At 41.5% G+C, this 19,972-nt stretch overlaps 1 protein-coding gene and 1 pseudogene across 6 annotated transcripts in view; one reads left to right on the top strand and one right to left on the bottom strand.

The window, feature by feature from the left end:
• Lrrcc1 (leucine rich repeat and coiled-coil centrosomal protein 1) overlaps window positions 1–4,969 on the bottom strand; it is a 36,404-nt gene extending 31,435 nt beyond the window's left edge. For 4 of the 6 annotated variants that reach the window (XM_034516450.2, XM_034516448.2, XM_076911212.1 and 1 more), the window contains exons 1-4: window positions 4,734–4,969; window positions 2,582–2,787; window positions 2,245–2,310; window positions 1,404–1,571 (exon numbers count right to left, since the gene is read on the bottom strand). In XM_034516450.2, coding sequence (XP_034372341.1) covers window positions 1,404–1,571; window positions 2,245–2,310; window positions 2,582–2,787; window positions 4,734–4,822 — 529 coding nt within the window. In that variant the 5' untranslated portion in view covers window positions 4,823–4,969. The remainder of the gene's footprint in view (window positions 1–1,403; window positions 1,572–2,244; window positions 2,311–2,581; window positions 2,788–4,733) is intronic. The other 2 variants (XM_076911213.1, XM_034516451.2) reach the window with 2 other exon arrangements.
• Window positions 4,970–5,340: 371 nt separating this feature from the next.
• On the top strand, window positions 5,341–19,505 carry LOC117718658 (Y-box-binding protein 3 pseudogene; annotated as a pseudogene).
• The last annotated feature ends 467 nt before the right edge of the window (window positions 19,506–19,972 follow it).

Raw genomic sequence — 19,972 nt, forward strand, 5'->3', positions numbered from 1 at the left:
GTATAGTTATGAGCCACCATACAGCTGCTGGGAAATGAACCTGTAAGTTTAAGCTTTCAAAAGACACATTTATTAATAATACAATGAATTCACATGGCATAAACCCAAAAGCTACAAAATAGAGCTTCCCTGATACTCACATTCCCACTTTTAAGTCCTGTTATCAGGAGTTACTGTGCAATCTTCTAGATATCATATATATCAATATATAGGTATGCTACATTTAAATATATATATATATATATATATATATATATATATGTAATAGGAAGAGTGGTGTTACTTTTTACATAAATATTACTTGCTTTTGTTTCTCTTAGTATACCCGGGGATAAAGGAGCATTAGTAGATAAAAATATTCTACTTTCTTTTTTCATGGTGACATAATATTATAATACTAGAGTATAATTGTAATGGTTTGAATAAAAATAGAATCCCTATGGACCACCACCATAGGTTCATAGGGATTGGCACTATTAAGAGGTATGGTCTTGTTGGGGTAGGCGTGGCTATGTTGGCAGAAGTGTGTCACTAGGAGCTGGGCTTTGAGGTTTTATATATTCATGCTCTACCCTGTGCGGCTCACATTCTCTTCCTGCTGCCTATGGATCCAGATGCAGATCTCAGATACTTCTCCAGCACCATGTCTGCCTGCATGCCACAGTTCTTCCTGCCATGAGTATAACTGACTAAACCTCTGAACTATAAGCCAGCCCCAATTAAATACATTCCCTTTATCCTTGGCTATATTAAGATAAAAGAAAGCAAGGAGATGTTGCCATGGTCATGGTGTCTCTTCACAGCAGTAAAACCCCAACTAAGACAAACCATAGTTATAAAATTTTGAAATATTCACCATCAGATATATAAACTATCTAAATAACACCACCAACCTATTTACCCTGCTGGGGATGCAGCTCACTTAGTAGACTGTTTGTCTTGATGCATGATACCTAGGTTCAATTCCCATGGTACCTTGGGTTCAATTCACAGCACCACTTAACTGGGCACAAAGGTACATGACTATGAACCCAGCACTCAAGAGAGGAGGAAGGTTCATGCTTATCCTGTACTACACATCAAATTTGAAGCCAGCCTAGGCTGTAAGAGATACTGTCTCAGGGAAAAAAGGAATGAGACAAGAAAAGAAAAGCAAGCAAGCATGCAAGCAAGCAAGCAGGAGGGGAGGAATCCTATATACTTTAAACGTTTACAGAAGCAATTTCGTTTTTTTCCAATTAATTCTTTATGTTTTCTTAAACATACACATACCCAATTCCCCGCCCCAACATGTATGTATGTGTATGGAAAGCTTTAGAGTAAAATGAAGGGGTCATAATTTCAGGAGATAAATGTTTTCCCATTTAAGTATTAAGAAATATATTTAATTAATCACTTCATACCTGGTATAAGACAGATAGGATTACCTTCTCCATCTTTCTCTAAAATAAGATTGGTTAGGAAGTGCAATCCTACGGTACACTGAAGCAAGTGATGGATGCTATCTATATAATTACTATGTAGGTCAATATATCTAAGTTTGTACTTCAGTCCATGAAGGGGCATCAACCCTGCAACAGGAAAAACACATGTTTTAAAGCAAAGAAACAGCCCATGAGGATAATCAGTGAAATTTTGTTATTTCCAACAAGTAATTCTAAAATTGTAAATCAGTTATATCACTTTAATAAAAAACAGGTAATAATTTCAAAATCTTCTTAGACATGTAAAGCACACGAAAAACTGATTTTAACTTTTAAGATACAAGTCCCTGGAATCATTCATATCTATATTGTATAATGTAGTAGTCACTAGTTGCTTTTATATTTAAATTAATATTTAATTAGATATCCAGTACAACCATCAAATTTCAAGTCAATATAGTCACATCTGACTACTGGCAGCCACAAGTGAGAGGGCACCAAAGTTTCCATCACATCTGACATTCTACTGGAGCCACCTCTTCCTATGTGAGTACAGTGAATACCCACTGAAGATTAAGCAGAACCCTCCTAAAGTAGGTTTCCTCATTTTAGCTTTTTCTGCTACTGACCATACTTGTCTTCATTTCTATGTTTTACTCAGGTATTATTTTGGCAGCAACAAAGGTTTTAATATAAGTATATCACTCAGATAAAACACTCGGTCACAACGTCATCATTGTTTGCAGTTTTCCAACAATGAGCTAAGTTCTCATAACCTGCAAAGCTTCAGCATTATAAAAATACAAACAAATCTACTTACCACTAAGATCACTTATGTGATTATAAGACAAATTCAGTCTCGTCAGATTAACCAGTGCTTCAAGTCCTAAAAAGGAGGGGGAAAGTACCACAGCCTTTATAAACTTTAAACAAAGCCACAGCGTTGCTTCACATTGATAGTGAAATCAACTGCCATTTTTGTAGTTATTTAACTTTTAAAAAGGCAGGTTTACGGGAAAAAAGTGCTTAGGTGGTTTTAGGGTCAATTTTCAAAAGCTTATGATTCTATTAATTCCATTTATTGGAAGAAAATACACACATAATATTATTTTTCATTTTTTTCTAACAGAAAATACCACATGCAATTGTTTACAAACCTTCCACTCTTGTGATCAAATTGCAGGACAGGTTTAAAGTGCATAGCTTTGTCAGTGTGTTCAGGCCTTCAATTTGACTTATTTGATTAGATGACAGATCTAAATGTCGTAAGTTCCAAATGTGGTCAATGGATGAGATCTTGGAGATGTTATTACAATGCAAATTGATGGCATGAAGGGATGAATCTAAAGATAACTCTGATATACTATAAAAGAAAATATTGTAAAAACATATTTAAAAAGCATAACCAAATAGTAACAATCAATTAAGTAGAATGACTATAATGAATATTTGCTCTACTCACTTTAGAAAAAAAAATCTGTCCTAGACCCCTTTTGGTTGGACTGTTTTCACAATTAGGACCAACGTGTGTGGCCCAAATATCCTTGTATGTGCAGCCTTCTACTAGAGTATGGTAGACTTATTATTCTTAGAGAAAACTGACCTTCTGGTCACTAAAAATGAGCAACTGCAAGCTTTAAAGCTATTTTCTTACTTAATTTTCAAACTCTTAAGCAGTTGGTATATGGTTGTGCTAACTGAACAGACCAAGGCTGACCGGACATGAATCCAGATCTTATGCACGAGTTTATAACTTTATTTTCTTTACTGTCAATGATAGCTAGTTAGTCCAGAATGTAGTTGATTTCTAAAAACAAAACAACAACAGAAAAAAACCCCAATCCCTCCCCCCACTAATTATTGCTCTTCCCGGTGGAAAGGCTCAGGTCCTCTCCAAATGCAGGCTGGAATGCATTTCCTCCAAACAGAAATCATCTCTTTACTCCCTCAATTACCACTTATAAGTTGAACTTGCAGAGTAGAACGGTTTTTTTTTCCCCCTAGAACTATAGTGCACTGCTCAGAGGTGCTAAAAGTAGTTTGGAACAGCACAAACAATGTCAAGGCCATCTGTGGTAGATTTTTGTGCTGGCTACTCTAAAGTTGCAGAAACCTACTAACTGGGAGCAAGGAAACATTTGCAAACCTCAAAACACCAATTTCTAAAGGTGTCTGAAGTATTTTCCCATTATCTAGCTTCTATTATTTACAGAATTATTTAGGGACAGATTTTATCGTATTATTATACGATCTTAATAGCAATCTGTTTTCTGATATCAGAAATCAATACCTTTGAATTTAATTGCTCACTAGTTGCAGTCTAAATTCCCCGATCCATTGCTTACTAGAAAAAAAAAAAAAACGATCTTGCCTAACTGCTGTGGTGATTAGTAACACATATATAACACATATATAACACATATATAACACATATATAACATTCACATAGACAGCATCCTCGAAGTGATTAAGTATAAATTAAGCATTCTTTTGAAAAAAACAAAACAAAACAAAAAAACCTTCGTTGGCAACCCTTATATCAGGACTGAGACTAAGCTGTTTTCATTATATTATAAATACCAGGGTTCAGATGAGGTAGGGCAGGCACCTCCACAAAGACACAGAGACTACTGTAACGGAAATGCCTTGATCTCAGAAATTGCTAGCTGTCCTGTGAAACTGAAGAAAGGGTCTAGGTTGAACTGGTGAACAGGACTCAAAGAGCATGGAATATCCAGGAGCCAGAAAAACAAAACAAAACAAACAACAACAAACCACTGAACTGCCTGGGCCACATAAAAACGGTCAGCTAAGTTACATTTGGTACCTTCAGCAAGCATATGGATATGTTTCTGATTGTGCCTTATGCAAATGGGGATGAGAACTGAAGTAAGAGGTGTAAACAGGGCTTGCTGTGCTACTGGCTGCAAGCCCTAGGGACACATCTCAGGCTTAGGGAAGGAGGCCAGGAAGAGCAACAGCTAAGGGGGAGCGAAAGTGGGGCCGAGAAGAGGGGAAGGAGGGAGCCTGGGCTCGGCAGCGGGGTAAGAAAGAACCGCAGGCTGCGCTGGGTGGGAGGAGAGAAAGGAACCCCAGGATCTGCGGAGAGGATGCGGAAGAACCCCGGGCTCAGCAGAGTGAGCCTGGAGGGATTCCGGGCTTAGCAGGGAACAAGCCTGGGCCGCGCTGGGAGAACAGAGAGGAGGAGCCCCGGGCCGTGCTGGGAGGACAGAGAGGAACCCATTGGCCACCCCAAACCCCCTCCCCGAAACCAGCTACCCGGAGGCCCGACCGGGTGGCCGCAGCTACCTGTGCAGGCCTTTGTCCATGAAACACACATCCCCGCAGCTGCTGTCGCCATCCTCCGGTTCGATGTCGGTACACACCGCCGCCTCCATGGTACCCGCGACGGGGAGTGGGTGTTAACCGGCGCCCAGCGCTGGGTCCCAGCTTGCTCAGGCCTCTAAGTGCGGGAGCGGGGCGTGAGCAAGGGGTGGGGCGTGGCCTCCAACCGCCCGCTGCACTTTCCTGCCCTGCGCGGCCGCAAAGCGTGGCGATCGTGCTGCTCAAAGAAGGCTTGACTTTTACGGCATATGCCTTTAAAGTACAGGCTTTCCATGTGTTGGTTTGGGGATGAGTGGGCCTATCCTAGATCCTTGTATGTGATCGTTATTTATAGCCTACTGCCATATGAAGGCGTTTTTCACAATAGTTTGGTTTTGTACTTCGTGACATGATCTTGCAGTCATAGTAACGTTTCCCTTTTTGTTCACTGACGCTCCTGTTAGATCGTTAAGTATTTGTGCAATGCCTTTATGTATGTTGGTCTCCCTGTGATGAGAAAAAATGTTCAGCTTTTTAAATGAGTTCGCTGAGAAGACACTCTTTATGCCTCTGCAAAGCAAACACTCCAAAGATGTTCCAAGATAAGAGTTGGCGGTACGATGGTTTTCCATTGTGGATTAAAATAATTCTTTTTGGTAGGTGATGACAGTCATGAAATGAGTTGATCCTTTCCCTCACAACTCACGGACTGATCTCCTTTCAGGGACTGTATTTCCACAGTTTTTCAGAAAATCTCACCAAATGTTAGGGGATGCTCAGACTATGTTGAAAAAGATATTCTAACGAAGCCAAAGTGTTTGTTTACTTTGTTAGTGCACACATGTAGGAAAATGTCCTGATACTTTAGTTTTTTATATAGTAGGGACAACCTATCTACAGCCTCAAGGATGTGTAGCCACACAAAGGCATTGCAAAGATAAGGAGACAGCCACCAAAATACAGTTTTCCTGGCTACCACATACATAATTTGTTGGGGACAGCATACCATGACATAGAATGCTAGCAGTAGGCTGGGGTGGAGACATCTTAGTAGCTTGCTGCAGCTCTTTCTAAAAACAAAAAACAAAAAACAAAAAACAAAAAACAAAACAACAACAAAAAAAACCCAGTTGTTCCAATTTTTCCTAACCTTAGCCCTGGACAACAGCTGTATAGATCTCATTTGTGCGTGACTTTTTCAGTAGGCCTTGGTGTGCATAATTATTCTATTATATCTGACTTTCCTATTTTTTTTTTCTCCTTTTGTTCTGATAAATTGTCTGAAACTAGATGGTCCTTGAAGTAATGATTCTTGAACAATTAAAAACTGAGGCACAGGGCACAGCACAGCACAGTCCTAATGGCCCAGGTGCATGCTGTGTGTTCTCACCTTGGAAACAATGCAATAACTGCACAGTGGTAGTTCCAGATTAATGCCTCAGTTGCAAAGAAAGTTTGAAGAAATTATTAGAAAATGAATTAGAGCCAACATTGGGACTCCAAGAAAGGAAAAAAAAAAAACGATTAAAGTTATGAAATAAGTTTTGCACATAATTTAAGAGTGATTTCTGGATAAGAAAGTAAAGAATACATAAAATTATATATTAGTAAACCTAAGTCAAAACACTGGGACTCTTAGGAGAGTCATTGTGTGCAATGTACAGAAGCGGAAAACTAGCAGAACTATCGTTGACTTAAGGGTTAACTTGATTCTTTCTGGCCATTGCCTGGCAGCTTTGCCCATGTCAATTATCATTAGAACTTCACAAGAAAATGCAAGCAGCTGGACTCAGATCTCTGAAATATAATAAGTCAAAAGTTAAAGTTTAAATAATGATGTGTGCAACTATTATTATTTTGGCTATAGGACTGGGAATAGAGAAAGCTTGAAACTTTGGGAAACAATTGTAATTCTTGATTCTTGGTGGGATGTAGTTATTCTTTTGAATTTGATTTGGGAATCATTTTACAATGTCTTTTTTTCTACCTAATTTTGGAGTATCAATAAAAGCCTGGGGCAAGAGAAAGTCGAGAGAGCATGTGAAGAGTAAGTGAGGAGAGAATGTGACAAGGGAATGAGGAGAGAATGTGAGATGTGTGTGAAAGTGTTTGTGTGAGTGAAAAGAGAGTGCATGTGGTGTGTGTGTGTGAGTGTGAGTGAAAGGGGAACACACAGGTGTATAGGAATGTGAGAGTTTGAGAAAAGAAAAGCACAAAGGAGAAAAGCAGAGTGCAGCCTCAAGCTGTGTGTGTGTGTGTGTGTGTGTGTGTGTGAGAGAGAGAGACAGAGAGACAGAGAGACAGAGAGACAGAGAGAGAGAGAGAGAAGAGAGAGAGAGAGAGGAAAGAGAGAGAAACTTTTAGCCTCAAAAAATTACCTGTCAGTTTGTACCCAAAAAGTATTCTGTGTCTATTTATTATGTGTATTCCAGATATTCCTGCTTCCATTTAAGAGCTCCAATCCTGTGTTGAGGCTGGACACCAACAGTAACTCATTTTGAGAGTGCTCAAGATCCTGTGATTGATCTTATGACAGATTACTCCTTAAAATCTTATGTTATTTCTGAAAGAGAGTTTTGAGGCTATGGAAATGGCAAAGCGGTTAAAAATATTTACTGTGGAAGTGATTGAATCTGATTTAAAAACCAGAACACATAAAATTTGAGTCATCGCTAGGCATGGCTTGTAACCACAGCACTATCCATAGCTGAGACAGGAGAGTCTCTGGGACATGATGGTTGCCAGCCTAGCTCCAGAGAGACATTTTCTCAAGGACACAGGTCAAACAGTGTTTGAGTGGGACACCCAAAGTCCTCTTCTGATCTCAGGATCATACTTGTGAACATATCTACACATGGCTATGCATATACCACACACATGTATAAACACACATAAGTACACACAGAGAAAAGAAAAAAAACTTTAAAAATCAAGGTTTTATATTGATAGCTGAGGTAAAGTTCTGCAGTAGATTAGCAGTCTGTGACAAGCAGGAAAGAGCACTTACTTAGGCTGTTTGTAAGACTTTCTTCACTCAGCTCCACTTACATAACTGAAAAGGCCAGTGATACATTTGAAACTGCAAAGACCGATTCTGGTCAGGGAAGCAGGTAGGCTAACTACAGATATTCACCTCTATTCTCTTTCTTCCAAATCCAATTACCCAGGCTCATTCCCAGCTCTGTACCCCATTCCTCACACAGCTCCAGTGACACACACAGATCTCCTCTAACCTTGCTTCCTCCTACTCATACTTTTATATGAGTTGTCACCTCCAGCAGGCATTCCCTGGGACCCCTAGTACATTCCAACAGGATAGCAGGTAGCCTAATTGCAGTTCTTCACTGCTCCTTAATCTTTCCCAACCCCCTAGTCTCACCCACAAATCAGATGCAGCCTCCTCTTTCTCTCTGTTCCCCTCTCCAGCAGATCACATAGACCGTCCCTCCAAACTTTCGCCCTACTTATGCTATTTCAGGCCCAAAGTCCAGCAGCCATTCCTACTTAAATCAGAAACTTCACTGATCTTGGGAGACTTCAATAGCCCACTCTCACAAACGGACAAGTCATCAGACAAAAGCTAAACAAAGAAATGCAGCAACTAGCAGATGTTATAAACCAAATGGACCTAACATATTTAAAGAACATTTCACCTAAACACAAAGAATGTACTTTCTTCTTGGTGCTTCATGGAACTTTCTTTATAATTGATCATATATTTGGAAACAAAGTGAGTTTTAACAGACAGAAGAACTAACTCCCTGCATCCTGTCTGACACCACTGATTTCAGCAACAACAGAGAACTTAAAATGCCATGGAAACTAAACAAGGCTCTACTGAATAAAAATGAGTCAAGATAGAATTTAAAGACTCAATAGAACCGAGTGAAAATAAATACAAAACATACTGAAAATTTGGGATACAGTGAAGGTGCTTCTGAGAGGTAAGTTCATTGTGCTAATTTCCCACATAAAATAATTGAAAACATCTCATATTAGAAACTTAAGTGTGTCAGGCCATGGAAGGGTGTCCTGGTTCTTGGGTTGTGGGTTCAGCCATGCCCCCAGAACCCAGGCTCCTGTCACTAGGTTTAATCTCCATTCAACCTGTGCCCTTCAGTCATGTACACAGGTGGAGGCTCACCCAAACAGGCCCTAGAGAGATTTACATACTAATGAGGTACCTGAAGGCCAGAGGGTAGAGCCAATTAAGCATTCCTCCCCTGCACTTCCCCTCACTTCCCCTCCTTATTTAACTCAGGCCCGCCCTGGGTTTTCTGGGGTGTGCATCCAGATTCATCCACCATCCACCATGTCAATAAACTGGTTTTGGAAACCCAAGGACTTCCTCGTGTGTTGGGGCCACTCCGTGAGGAACCATGAGGAACCCTGAGGAACTGTGGAGAGGCCTTTATTTGATGAGCAGCTGGGCCCAACTTCCAGCTGGAGGAACCCAGAGCATTCCCAGCAGACTACCCATAGCATGGTGGGAGAAACCCTGGGTTCCCCAGCCATATTTTTTCCCACAGCTGGCACTCCAAACGTCAGGCTCAGACAGCCACGCAGCCACAGGAACTGATACCACAGGAAGGTAAGCCCCCCAACTCTGGAAACAAGCAACCTGTTTTTTCCTCCTGTGTTTTCATTCAGAGCCATAAGGTGGATTTAAATAAGCTGAAGGAACAACTGATACCCCCTGGCCAGAGCACTCTCTGGTGTTGGTTGAAGGTTCCTCTGGCCTCTGCTTAAATCCTGACAGCCCATGACAAGCTTTGACAAAGACTCTCTATCTAGACTCTCTTTAAAACAAAAAAGAAAAAACCTGGTAATGCAGCAACCATTTAAAAGCCACAGGGCGGCTGCCAATCCTTAAATCTGAGGGAAGGCTTGGCGCTCTTAGACCATTGTGGAATCCCCCAAAGCCAATAGGCCCAGGGAACATTCCCATTGGACAAAGCGTCTCTCCTCTTTCCTGTCATGGGCAACTCCACATCACATAAAAAAATCACCCCAGGCCAGGCAAATATATGCCCTACTAAAGTCCCACGGAATAAAAATAGGCAAAAAACAAGCCTCCTTGTTTTGGGAGGGAGTCCTTCAGATAGCACCATGCATGATGGAGGACAATATTTACAGTCCAGACTCATGGAGCAGAGTAGCTTCCCTTATCAAAAACAGAGATAAAAAACCTCCTTGTGAGTTTTTGCCAATCTTAGCTGCAATTTGGCAATGTATAGGATCATCTAAAATTGGACAGACTGAGAACAACAACACAGCTCCTGGGCCCCCTTAGTCAAATGAACCCAAAGATCAAGATCCCCAAAATCACCTTGTTTCGGACCTTGAGGCCCTTACCCAACTAATAAGAGAGATAAAATCCATATACCCACTCCTCTTCCCTTATGCCTTGGAGGAAATGCCAATTAAACCATCTGCTCCTCCTGCCCCTCCCTCCCTGCCCAAAGGCAAGGCTCCATTAAAATGCCAAAGGAGCTCTTATCTGCCTTTCCCCTTACTCCACCAACTCCTGTTCAACCAAAGGGAGATAAATCCTCTCCCCCTTCTTCAAGCAGACCTTCAAAATAAAACCCTGCCAAATCCCATAGTCCCTCATACTCAACCACCAACCACTCAACAACTCTGCAATTTCAGGGACTCTCATTCAAAAAATAACCCTGCCTCCCATAATACTCAGGAATCTGATACAGAACTTAAAACCCAAACTGCTTGAGTATTCCCAGTTAATATCCACCCCACTTGAGCTAAACCACTTAATTGGTACCCACTCCAAGCTTTGGACCTAAAAGAACTCAGACAAGCAGTGAAGGAAGATGGCATTCACGCACCATGGACAAAATCTCTCCTACAGAGCCATATTGCCAATTTAAACACCCCTCAAGATTGGAGAGATATATGCCATTCTGCTCTTCCTAGCCCAATGTTTCTAGAGTGGAAAGCCTACTATCATGATGAATGTCTTCAAAAAGTCAGGCAAAACCAGCAGAGGGGCAATGCCACTCCATGGAGTTTTAAAGAACTCTTTGGCCAGGAAGATTTCTCTACTGGGACACAGCAGGCAAATCAGCCAGCAGGGTACTATGAGCAGGTCCACCTCTGTGCCATTCAAGCCTGGAACAGGCTCACTTCACCCTCGGGGTCACAAGACCCTGCCCACTCCCTGCTCTCCCTTCATCAGAAGTCTGAAGAATCCCTATCTGATTTTATTCTCAGAACTAAAATGAGCTTAGAAAGAAAAATCTCCAACCCCACAGCTAGAGACCTTCTTTTTAAAAACATTGTTTGGGAAGGCATGACTTCTGAGTCTAGGCTAGCTTGCCAGAGTCTCTGGTAAGAGAATCACAATAGGTGGATTGTAGCAACCCTAGAAATAGGAACCTCATCACACCAGGTCGCATCCATAGCTCAGGCATTTGTGGCAGCAGTAAAAACAGAAGGCATCTGCTTCAAATATGGAGAAGCAGGACAATGGAAGGATGAATGCCTTACAACTTGCCATCTTAGGGGCTGGGAGACCCAGCAAGACCGCTAGTGTGCGTCCCCCACCCTGGAGCCAGATGAGTGAGGCACTACTGGTGGCACCACACTCCCACAGGCCATGGCTGACATGCCCTCCGCAGCGCCCCCAGACCCTGCGCCTAAGAGCCCGGCGGCCAGCGGTGCCTGCCATGCTGGTTGCAGGAAGCCCTGGCAGAGATGCACACATCCCCCCGGCCCCCCCCCCCCCGCCCGCCCCAGCCTCATCAGCGCCTGTGGCAGCGAGGACGCAGAGAAGAAAGTTCTTGATTGCCCACATCCCCGGAGGTTGGAGCAGTCACACAGCTGATCTGCTCCCCTGAGGAAACTGCATCTGGAGGCTTAGAGCTGCAGGTAGGAGGACAGCACACCGCCCTAGGCCCCAGAAGCACAACTGGCAGTAGGGAGCCCCCAGAGCGCACCTGGCAACAAGAACATGCCCCTGCAGAAAACCACTCCCCTTCTGCCTATTGCTCGGATCCCAGGGAGGCTGGAGCAGTCACACAGCTGATCTGCTTCCCTGAGGAAACTGCATCTGGAGGCATCCTAGAGAGGTCACGAACCACAGAGCTGCAGAACAGGGGACACCATATCCTGGAGCATCCTAGAGGAGAAACTACACTCAGAGCAGCAAACACCTAGCTGGTCTACTACCATGGAGACACCATATCCTGAGATATCCTAGAGGAGCCACTGTACCCAGAATAGCTGGAGCTCAGGAATAGCTGGAGACATCCAGACCCCAAGGAGTTCTGACACAATCAAGATAACTGGAAAGACAGACTCCAGTCAGAACCAGTGAGTGCAAGTAGCTCACCAAATGGCAAAAGGCAAGTGTAAGAATGTAAACAACAGAAACCAAAGTTACTTGGCATCACAAGAACCCAGATTCCCCCACCATAGCAAGTACTGAACACCACATCACACCAGAAAAGCAGGACTCAGAATTAAAATCACTTATCATGATGATGATAGAGGACTTTAAAACAGACATAAACAACACTCTCAAAGAATTTGAGGAGAATGCAGGTAAACAGGTAGAAGCCCTTAAAGAAATGCAAGAAAACACAACCAAACAGGTGAAGGAATTATACAAAACCATCCAGGACCTAAAAATGGAATTAGAAACAATAAAGAAATCTCAAAGGGAGACTACCCTGGAGATAGAAAACCTAGGAAAAAGATCAGGAGTCATAGACATAAGCAACCAACAGAATACAAGAGATAGAGGAGAGAATTTCATGCTCAGAAGATACCATGGAAAATATAGACACAACAGTCAAAGAAAATGTGAAATGCAAAAAGCTCCTAACACAAAACACCCAGCAAATCCAGGACACAATGAGAAGACCAAACCTAAGGATAATAAGTATAGATGAGGAGATGAGGGTGAAGACTCCTAAATTAAAGGACCACTAAATATCTTCAACAAAATCATAGAGGAAAACTTCCCTAACCTAAAGAAAGAGATGTCCTTAAATATAAAAGAAGCCTACAGAACCCCAAATAGACTAGACCAAAAAAGAAATACCTCCTGTCACATAATAATCAAAACATCAAATATACAAAACAAAGACAAGATACTAAAATCAGTAAGGGAAAAAGGCAAAGTAACATATAAAGGCAGACCTATAAGAATTACACCAGATTTCTCACCAGAGACTATAAAAGCCAGAAGATCCTGGACTGATATCAAACAGACCATAAGAGAACACAAATGCCAGCCCAGACTACTATACCCAGCAGAACTCTCAATCATTATTGATGGAGAAACCAAAATATTCCATGACAAATCCAAATTTACACAATATCTTACCACAAATCCAGCACTTCAAAGGATAATTGGTGGAAAATTCCAACACAAGGAAGGAAACTCCAACCTAGAAAAAGCAAGAAAGTAATCTTCCAATAACCCTAAAAGAAGGTAGCTATACAAACATAACTCCACTGCCAATAACAAAAATAACAGGAAACAACATTCATTTTTCCTTAATATCTCTTAACAACAATGGACTCAATTCTCCAATAAAAAGACATAGACTATCAGACTGGATATATAAAAAGGACCCAACATTTTGCTGCATACAGGAAATGCACATCTGTGAAAAAGACAGACACTACCTCAGAGTAAAAGGTTGGAAACAATCTTCCAAGCAAATGGTCCCAAGAAACAAGCTGGAGTAGCGATTCTAATGTCAAATAAAATCGATTTTCAACTAAAAGTAATCAAAAAAGATAAGGAAGGACACTTCAGATTCATCAAAGGAAAAATGTACCAAGATGAATTCTCAATTCCAAACATCTATGCCAAAAATACAAGGGCACCCACATACATAAAAGAAACTTTACTAAAGCTCAAAGCATACATTACGCCTCACACAATAATAATGAGGGGGATTTCAACACCCCAATCTCAGCAATGGACAGATTATGGAAACAAAAACTAAACCGAGACACAAACTAACAGAAGTTATGAACCAATTGGACTTAACTGAACTCCATAGAACATTTCATCCTAAAACAAAATAATATACCTTTTTCTCAGCACCTCATGGTACCTTCTCCAAAATAGACCATATAATTGGTTACAAAACAGGCCTCAACAGATACAAAAAGATTGAAATAATCCCTTGCACCCTATCAGACCACCATGGACTAAGACTTGTCTTTGACATGGACAAAAACAACAGAAAGCCCACATACACTTAGAAACTGAACAATGCTCTACTCAATGATAACTTGGTCAAGGAAGAAATAAAGAAAGAAATTAAAGACTTTTTAGAATTAAATGAAAATGAGGACACATCATATCAAAACTTGTGGGACTCACTGAAAGCAGTACTAAGAGGAAAAATCATAGCTCTAAGTGCTCACAAAAAGAAATTGGAAAGAGCATACATTAACAACTTGACAGCAAACCTGAAAGCATTAGAACAAAAAGAAGCTAATATACCCAAGAGGAGTAGATGGCAGGAAATAATCAAACTCAGGGCTGAAATCAACCAAGTTGAAACAGAAAGAACTATAGAAAATATTAACAAAACCAGGAGCTGGTTCTTTGAGAAAATCAACAAGATAGACAAACCCTTAGCCAGACTCACCAAAGGGTGCAGAGACAGTACTCAAATTAATAAAATCAGAAATCAAAAGGAAGACATATCAACAGAGCCAAAGGAAATTAAAAAAATCGTCAGATCCTACTACAAAGGCCTATACTCAACAAAATTGGAAAATCTGGATGAAATGGACAATTTTCTAGATAGATACCAGATACCAAACTTAAATGAGGAGCAGATAAACAATCTAAACAGCCACATAACCCCTAAAGAAATAAAAGCAGTCATTAAAAATCTCCCAACCAAAAAAAAAGTCCGGGGCCAGATGGTTTTAGTGCAGAATTTTATCAGACCTTCCAGGAAGACCTAATACCAATTGTCTTCAAACTATTCCACAGAATAGAAACAGAAGGAACACTACCCAATTCGTTCTATGAAGCTACAATTACGCTCATACTTAAGCCTCACAAAGACCCAACAAAGAAAGAAAACTACAGACCAATCTCTCTTATGAATATTGATGCAAAAATACTCAATAAAATTCTCGCAAACCGAATCCAACAACACATCAAAGCAATCATCCATCATGATCAAGTAGGCCTTATTCCAGGAAGGCAGGGATGGTTCAATATTCAGAAATCCATCAATGTAATCCACTACATAATAAACTCAAAGAAAAAAAACACATGGTCATCTCACTAGACGCTGAGAAAGCATTTGACAAAATTCAACATCCATTCATGTTAAAAGTCTTGGAAAGAGCAGGAATTCAAGGTCCATACCTAAACATAGTATAAGCAATATACAGCAAGCCAGTAGCCAACATCAAACTAAATGGAGAGAAACTGGAAGCAATCCCACTAAAATCAGGGACTAGGCAATGCTGCCCAATCTCACCTTACCTATTCAATATAGTTCTGCGAGTCCTAGCTAGAGCAATTAGACAACAAAAGGAGGTCAAAGGGATACAAATAGGAAAGGAAGAAGTCAAAATTTCACTATTTGCAGATGATATGATAAGTATACTTAAGTGACCCTAAAACTTCCACCAGAGAACTCCTAAACCTGATAAACAACTTCAGCAAAGTGGCTTGATATAAAATCAACTCAAACAAATCAGTAGCCTTCCTATAGTCAAAAGATAAATAGGATGAAAAAGAAATTGGAGAAATGACACCCTTCACAATAGCCACAAATAATATAAAATATCTTGGAGTGAATCTAACCAAGCAAGTGAAAGATCTGTATGGCAAGAACTTCAAGTCTCTGAAGAAAGAAATAGAAGAAGATCTCAGAAGATGGAAAGATCTCCCATGTTTCTGGATTGGCAGGATTAACTTAGTAAAAATGGCCATCTTGCCAAAAGCAACCTACAGATTCAATGCAATCCCCATCAAAATTCCAAATAAATTTCATAGAGATAGAAAGAACAATTTGCAAATTCATTTGGAACAACAACAACAACAACAACAACAACAACAACAACAACAACAAATCCAGGATAAGGAAAACCATTCTCAACAATTAAACAACTTCTGGGGGGAATCACTATCCCTGACCTCAAACTGTACTACAGAGCAGTTGTGATAAAAACTGCATGATATTGGTACAGAGACAGACAGGAAGATCAATGGAATAGAATTGAAGATCCAGAAATGAACCCACACATCTATGGTCACTTGATCTTTGACAAAGGAGCTAAAACCATCCAGTGGAAAAAGGACAGCATTTTCAACAAATGGTGCTGGATCAACTGGAGGTCAGCATGTAGAAGAATGCAAATCAATCCATTCTTATCCCCTTGTACAAAGCTCGAGTCCAAGTGGATAAAGGACCTTCACATAAAACCAGATACACTGAAACTAATAGAAGAGAAGGTGGGAAAGACCCTGGAATATCTAGGCACAGGGGAAAATTTCCTGAACCGAACACCAATGGCTTATGCTCTAAGACCAAGAATTGACAAATGGGACCTCATAAAATTGCAAAGCTTTTCTAAGGCAAAAGATACTGTCAATAAGACAAAACAGCAACCAACAGATTGGGAAAAGATCATTACCAATCCTAGATCCGATAGAGGGCTAATATCCAATATATACAAAGAACTCAAGAAATTAGACTCCAGACAACCCAATAATGCTATTAAAAAATGGGGTATAGAGCTAAACAAAGAATTCTCAACTGAGGAAATTCGAATGGCTGAGAAGCACCTTAAGAAATGCTCATCTTCCTTAGTCATCAGGGAAATGCAAATCAAAAGAACCCTGAGATACCACCTGACACCAGTCAGAATGGCTAAGATAAAAAAAATTCAAGTGATGGTAGATGCTGCTGAGGATGTGGAGAAAGAGGAACACTCCTCCATTGTAGGTGGGAATGCAAGCTGGTACAACCACTCTGGAAATCAGTCTGGAGGTTCCTCAGAAAATTAGACATAGCACTACCTGAGGACCCAGCTATACCACTCCTGGGCATATACACAGAAGATGCTCCAACATATAACAAGGACATATCCTCCACTATGTTCTTAGCAGCATTATTTATAATAGCCAGAAGCTTGAAAGAACCCAGATGTCCTTCAACAGAGGAATGGATACAAAAAATGTGGTACATTTACACAATGAAGTACTACTCAGCTATTAAAAATAATGAATTTGAGAAATTCTTAGGTAAATGGATGGAACTAGAAAATGTCATCTTGAGTGAGTTAACCCAATCACAAAAGAACACACATGGTATTTACTCACTGATAACCGGATGTTAGCCCAAAAACTTGGTGTCTCGGTCCATACTGTCCGGCTTTGTGGGCCAAAATGTTGTGGCCTGTTCTGTTCCACGCTTGGCGGCCACTGTGTCTTGGCCCAAGCTGCCGCTCCGGTCCAAGGGTCAGGGTCTAGCGAGAGAGAGATTGGGGATAAAGGGGAAGAGACTCGAAGAATGGAGACAAGACAGAAAGTCTGATCAAGTCTTGTTTATTGACGGGAATTCTGAGATATTTATACGCTTTTGCCACGTGCCTTGTAGGCACGTGGATACCTCATGCCTTGCAGGTGTTGATATGACCTAAACCTTACAGGCGTCTATAGTGTGGTCAGCATGTGCACCGAGCACCTTGCAGGCTTGGATACCACGTGCGCCTTGCAGCTGGGGGCAGTAAACAGCAACACAAAATATGTGGGATATCAGAGTGTGCTTCAGCTGTTGTAGGCTATTGAAAACCAAATCTCTTATCAGGGTATATGGTTCCAGATGGCTGCAAAGATAATCTAGCCACTTTCTGCTAAAAGTTGGCTCCCAACAACTTGGAATAGAGAAGACTCAACTCACAGACCTCATGGAGCTCATGAAGAAGGAAGACCAACAGGGGATGCCTCAGTTCTACTTAGAACGAGCAACAAAAATACTCAAGGGAGCAAATATGGAACAAAACACGGGACAGAAACTGAAGGAGGGGCCACCAGGAGACCATTCCACCTGGGTATCCATCCCAGGTACAGTCACCTAAGCTAGACACTGAGGTGGATGTCAGGAAGTGCATGTTGTCAAGAACATGATATAGCTGTCTCTTTAGAGGTCTGACAGAGACTGACACATTCAGAGGCAATGCTCACAGTTAACCACTGATATGATCAAGGGTTTCCCAATTGAGAAGTTAGAGAGAAGACTGAAGGAGCACAAAGGGTTTGTGACCCCAGGAGGAAAGCAACAATACCAACCAACCAGAGCCCCCCAGGGTCTAAACCACCAGCCTGGGAGCACATAGTGAGGGACCCATAACTCCAGCTGTATATGTAGGGGAGGATGGCCTTGTTGGGTATAGGTTGGAGAGGAGATTTGTAGTCCCATGAAAAAGAAACACAGAGTGGGAGGGAATGTGATGGTGGGGAGGGGGTAGTGGGGGCGGGGGGGTAGGTGTGGGCACATCCTCATAGAAGCATGAGGAGGGGGATGGGATAGGAGATTTCTGGGTGGTGGGAGGAAGTGGGGTAAGGGGATAAAATCTGAAATGTAAATATAATACCCATTTTTTAAAAAAAAATAAGTTGAAAAAAAAGAAAAAAAGAAAAAAGATAAAAGAAAAAAAAAGAAAGAAAAAAGAAAGAAAAAAGGTGATTTAATAACACAAAGGGAAGGATTTAGAAATTTAGGAGACAGTTTATGTTAATGGAAACAGCATCATAGAAACAGGAAAATCACACCCTCATAGAAGCAAAAGGAGAGGGATGGGATAAGGGGTTCCTGGGTGGTGGGGGGAATGGGGTAAGGGGATAAAATTTGAAATGTAAATATTATAACCTATTTTAATAAAGGGGAAAAAAAGAGAAAAAAAAAAAAAAGAAAGTTCTCACCACCAAAGTCCTTAGCACTGTCAAATGGTTCAACTTTAGAAATGGATATGGATTTATAAACCGAAATGACGCCAAAGATGTGTTTATACACCAGACTGCCATCAAGAGGAATAATCCATGCAAGTATCTGCGAAATGTGGGGGATGGAGAAACTGTAGAGTTTGATGTGGTTGAAAGAGAAAAGGGTGCTGAAGCAGCAAATGTGACTGGCCCAGATGGCGTTCCTGTAGAAGGGAGTCCCTATGCTGCTGAATGGTGCCAGTACAGACGTGGCTACTATGGCGGGCGCTGTGGACCTCCCCATAAAAATGAGCAAGCGGCCAATGGTCCAAACCAGCCATCTGCCCACCATGGACTTTGACGATGCTACAACTATAGGCGCCGCTCCTGTCCCCTCAACCTGTTTCACAAGATGACAAAGAGAGCACGGCAGGTAAAGCACCAACTGAGAACCCCGCTCCAGCCACCGAACAAAGCAGCCGGTCCTAGACCCTGCTTGCTCCCTTCCCCACCTCCGCCTTTCTTCCTCTCAACTAAATACACCAGGCTCGACCTGGTTGCCACGTGTCTCTTCCATAGACACAACCTTTCACTCTCTCTGACTCTTGGCTCTCTGCCACAGCACCCAGACTCTACATGGCAGAGCAAGCCCCTCCCCCACTGCTTCTAAACCCACCATTACTGCTTCTCCACAACAGGAAGACCTGTTCCTGGTTTTCAAGCAAAAATTTAAATGTTTCCTTTTCTCCCTAACAGGAACACCTACAGCAACAATGCCTGTGCTTCTCAACCAAAAATTTTCTTGGTTTTTGTTTAAATGTCTCCTTTTCTGTCTAACACTCGTGATCCATGTCCAAATTTTTTTCAACTTTTAACATTTCTTTAAGGTTCAACAGACATCTACTCTACTTCCACAGGTTAAATCAACATACTGATCACCAGTTTCAGCTTTTAATTAACAACTAGTTTCTTTTTACAGACTGTTGCTGCCTACCCCACATACATAATTAACATGATGGTTTTCTTCCTCAGACATCCAAAGCAGACTGAAAGGTGCCTTCTAAGACTAAATTTCCTCAAACACCTTTGCTTTTCTAGGATCTCAACGACAGACCATGACATGCTTGCTCCCAAGTAGCCTAATGCTTGCTACACACCCTTTGCAGACATCCCCCTGCCAGGGTGCTGCTTCCCTGTTGTGATTATCCTATAGGTGCTCCCACAAGTCCAGCAGAGACAACGCCATCTCCTGGAACTGAAGAGCTCCAAATTCTGGAGACCCTTC

This window comes from Arvicanthis niloticus, chromosome 13, assembly GCF_011762505.2.
Source record: "Arvicanthis niloticus isolate mArvNil1 chromosome 13, mArvNil1.pat.X, whole genome shotgun sequence".
Classification (NCBI taxonomy): Eukaryota; Metazoa; Chordata; class Mammalia; order Rodentia; family Muridae; genus Arvicanthis; species Arvicanthis niloticus.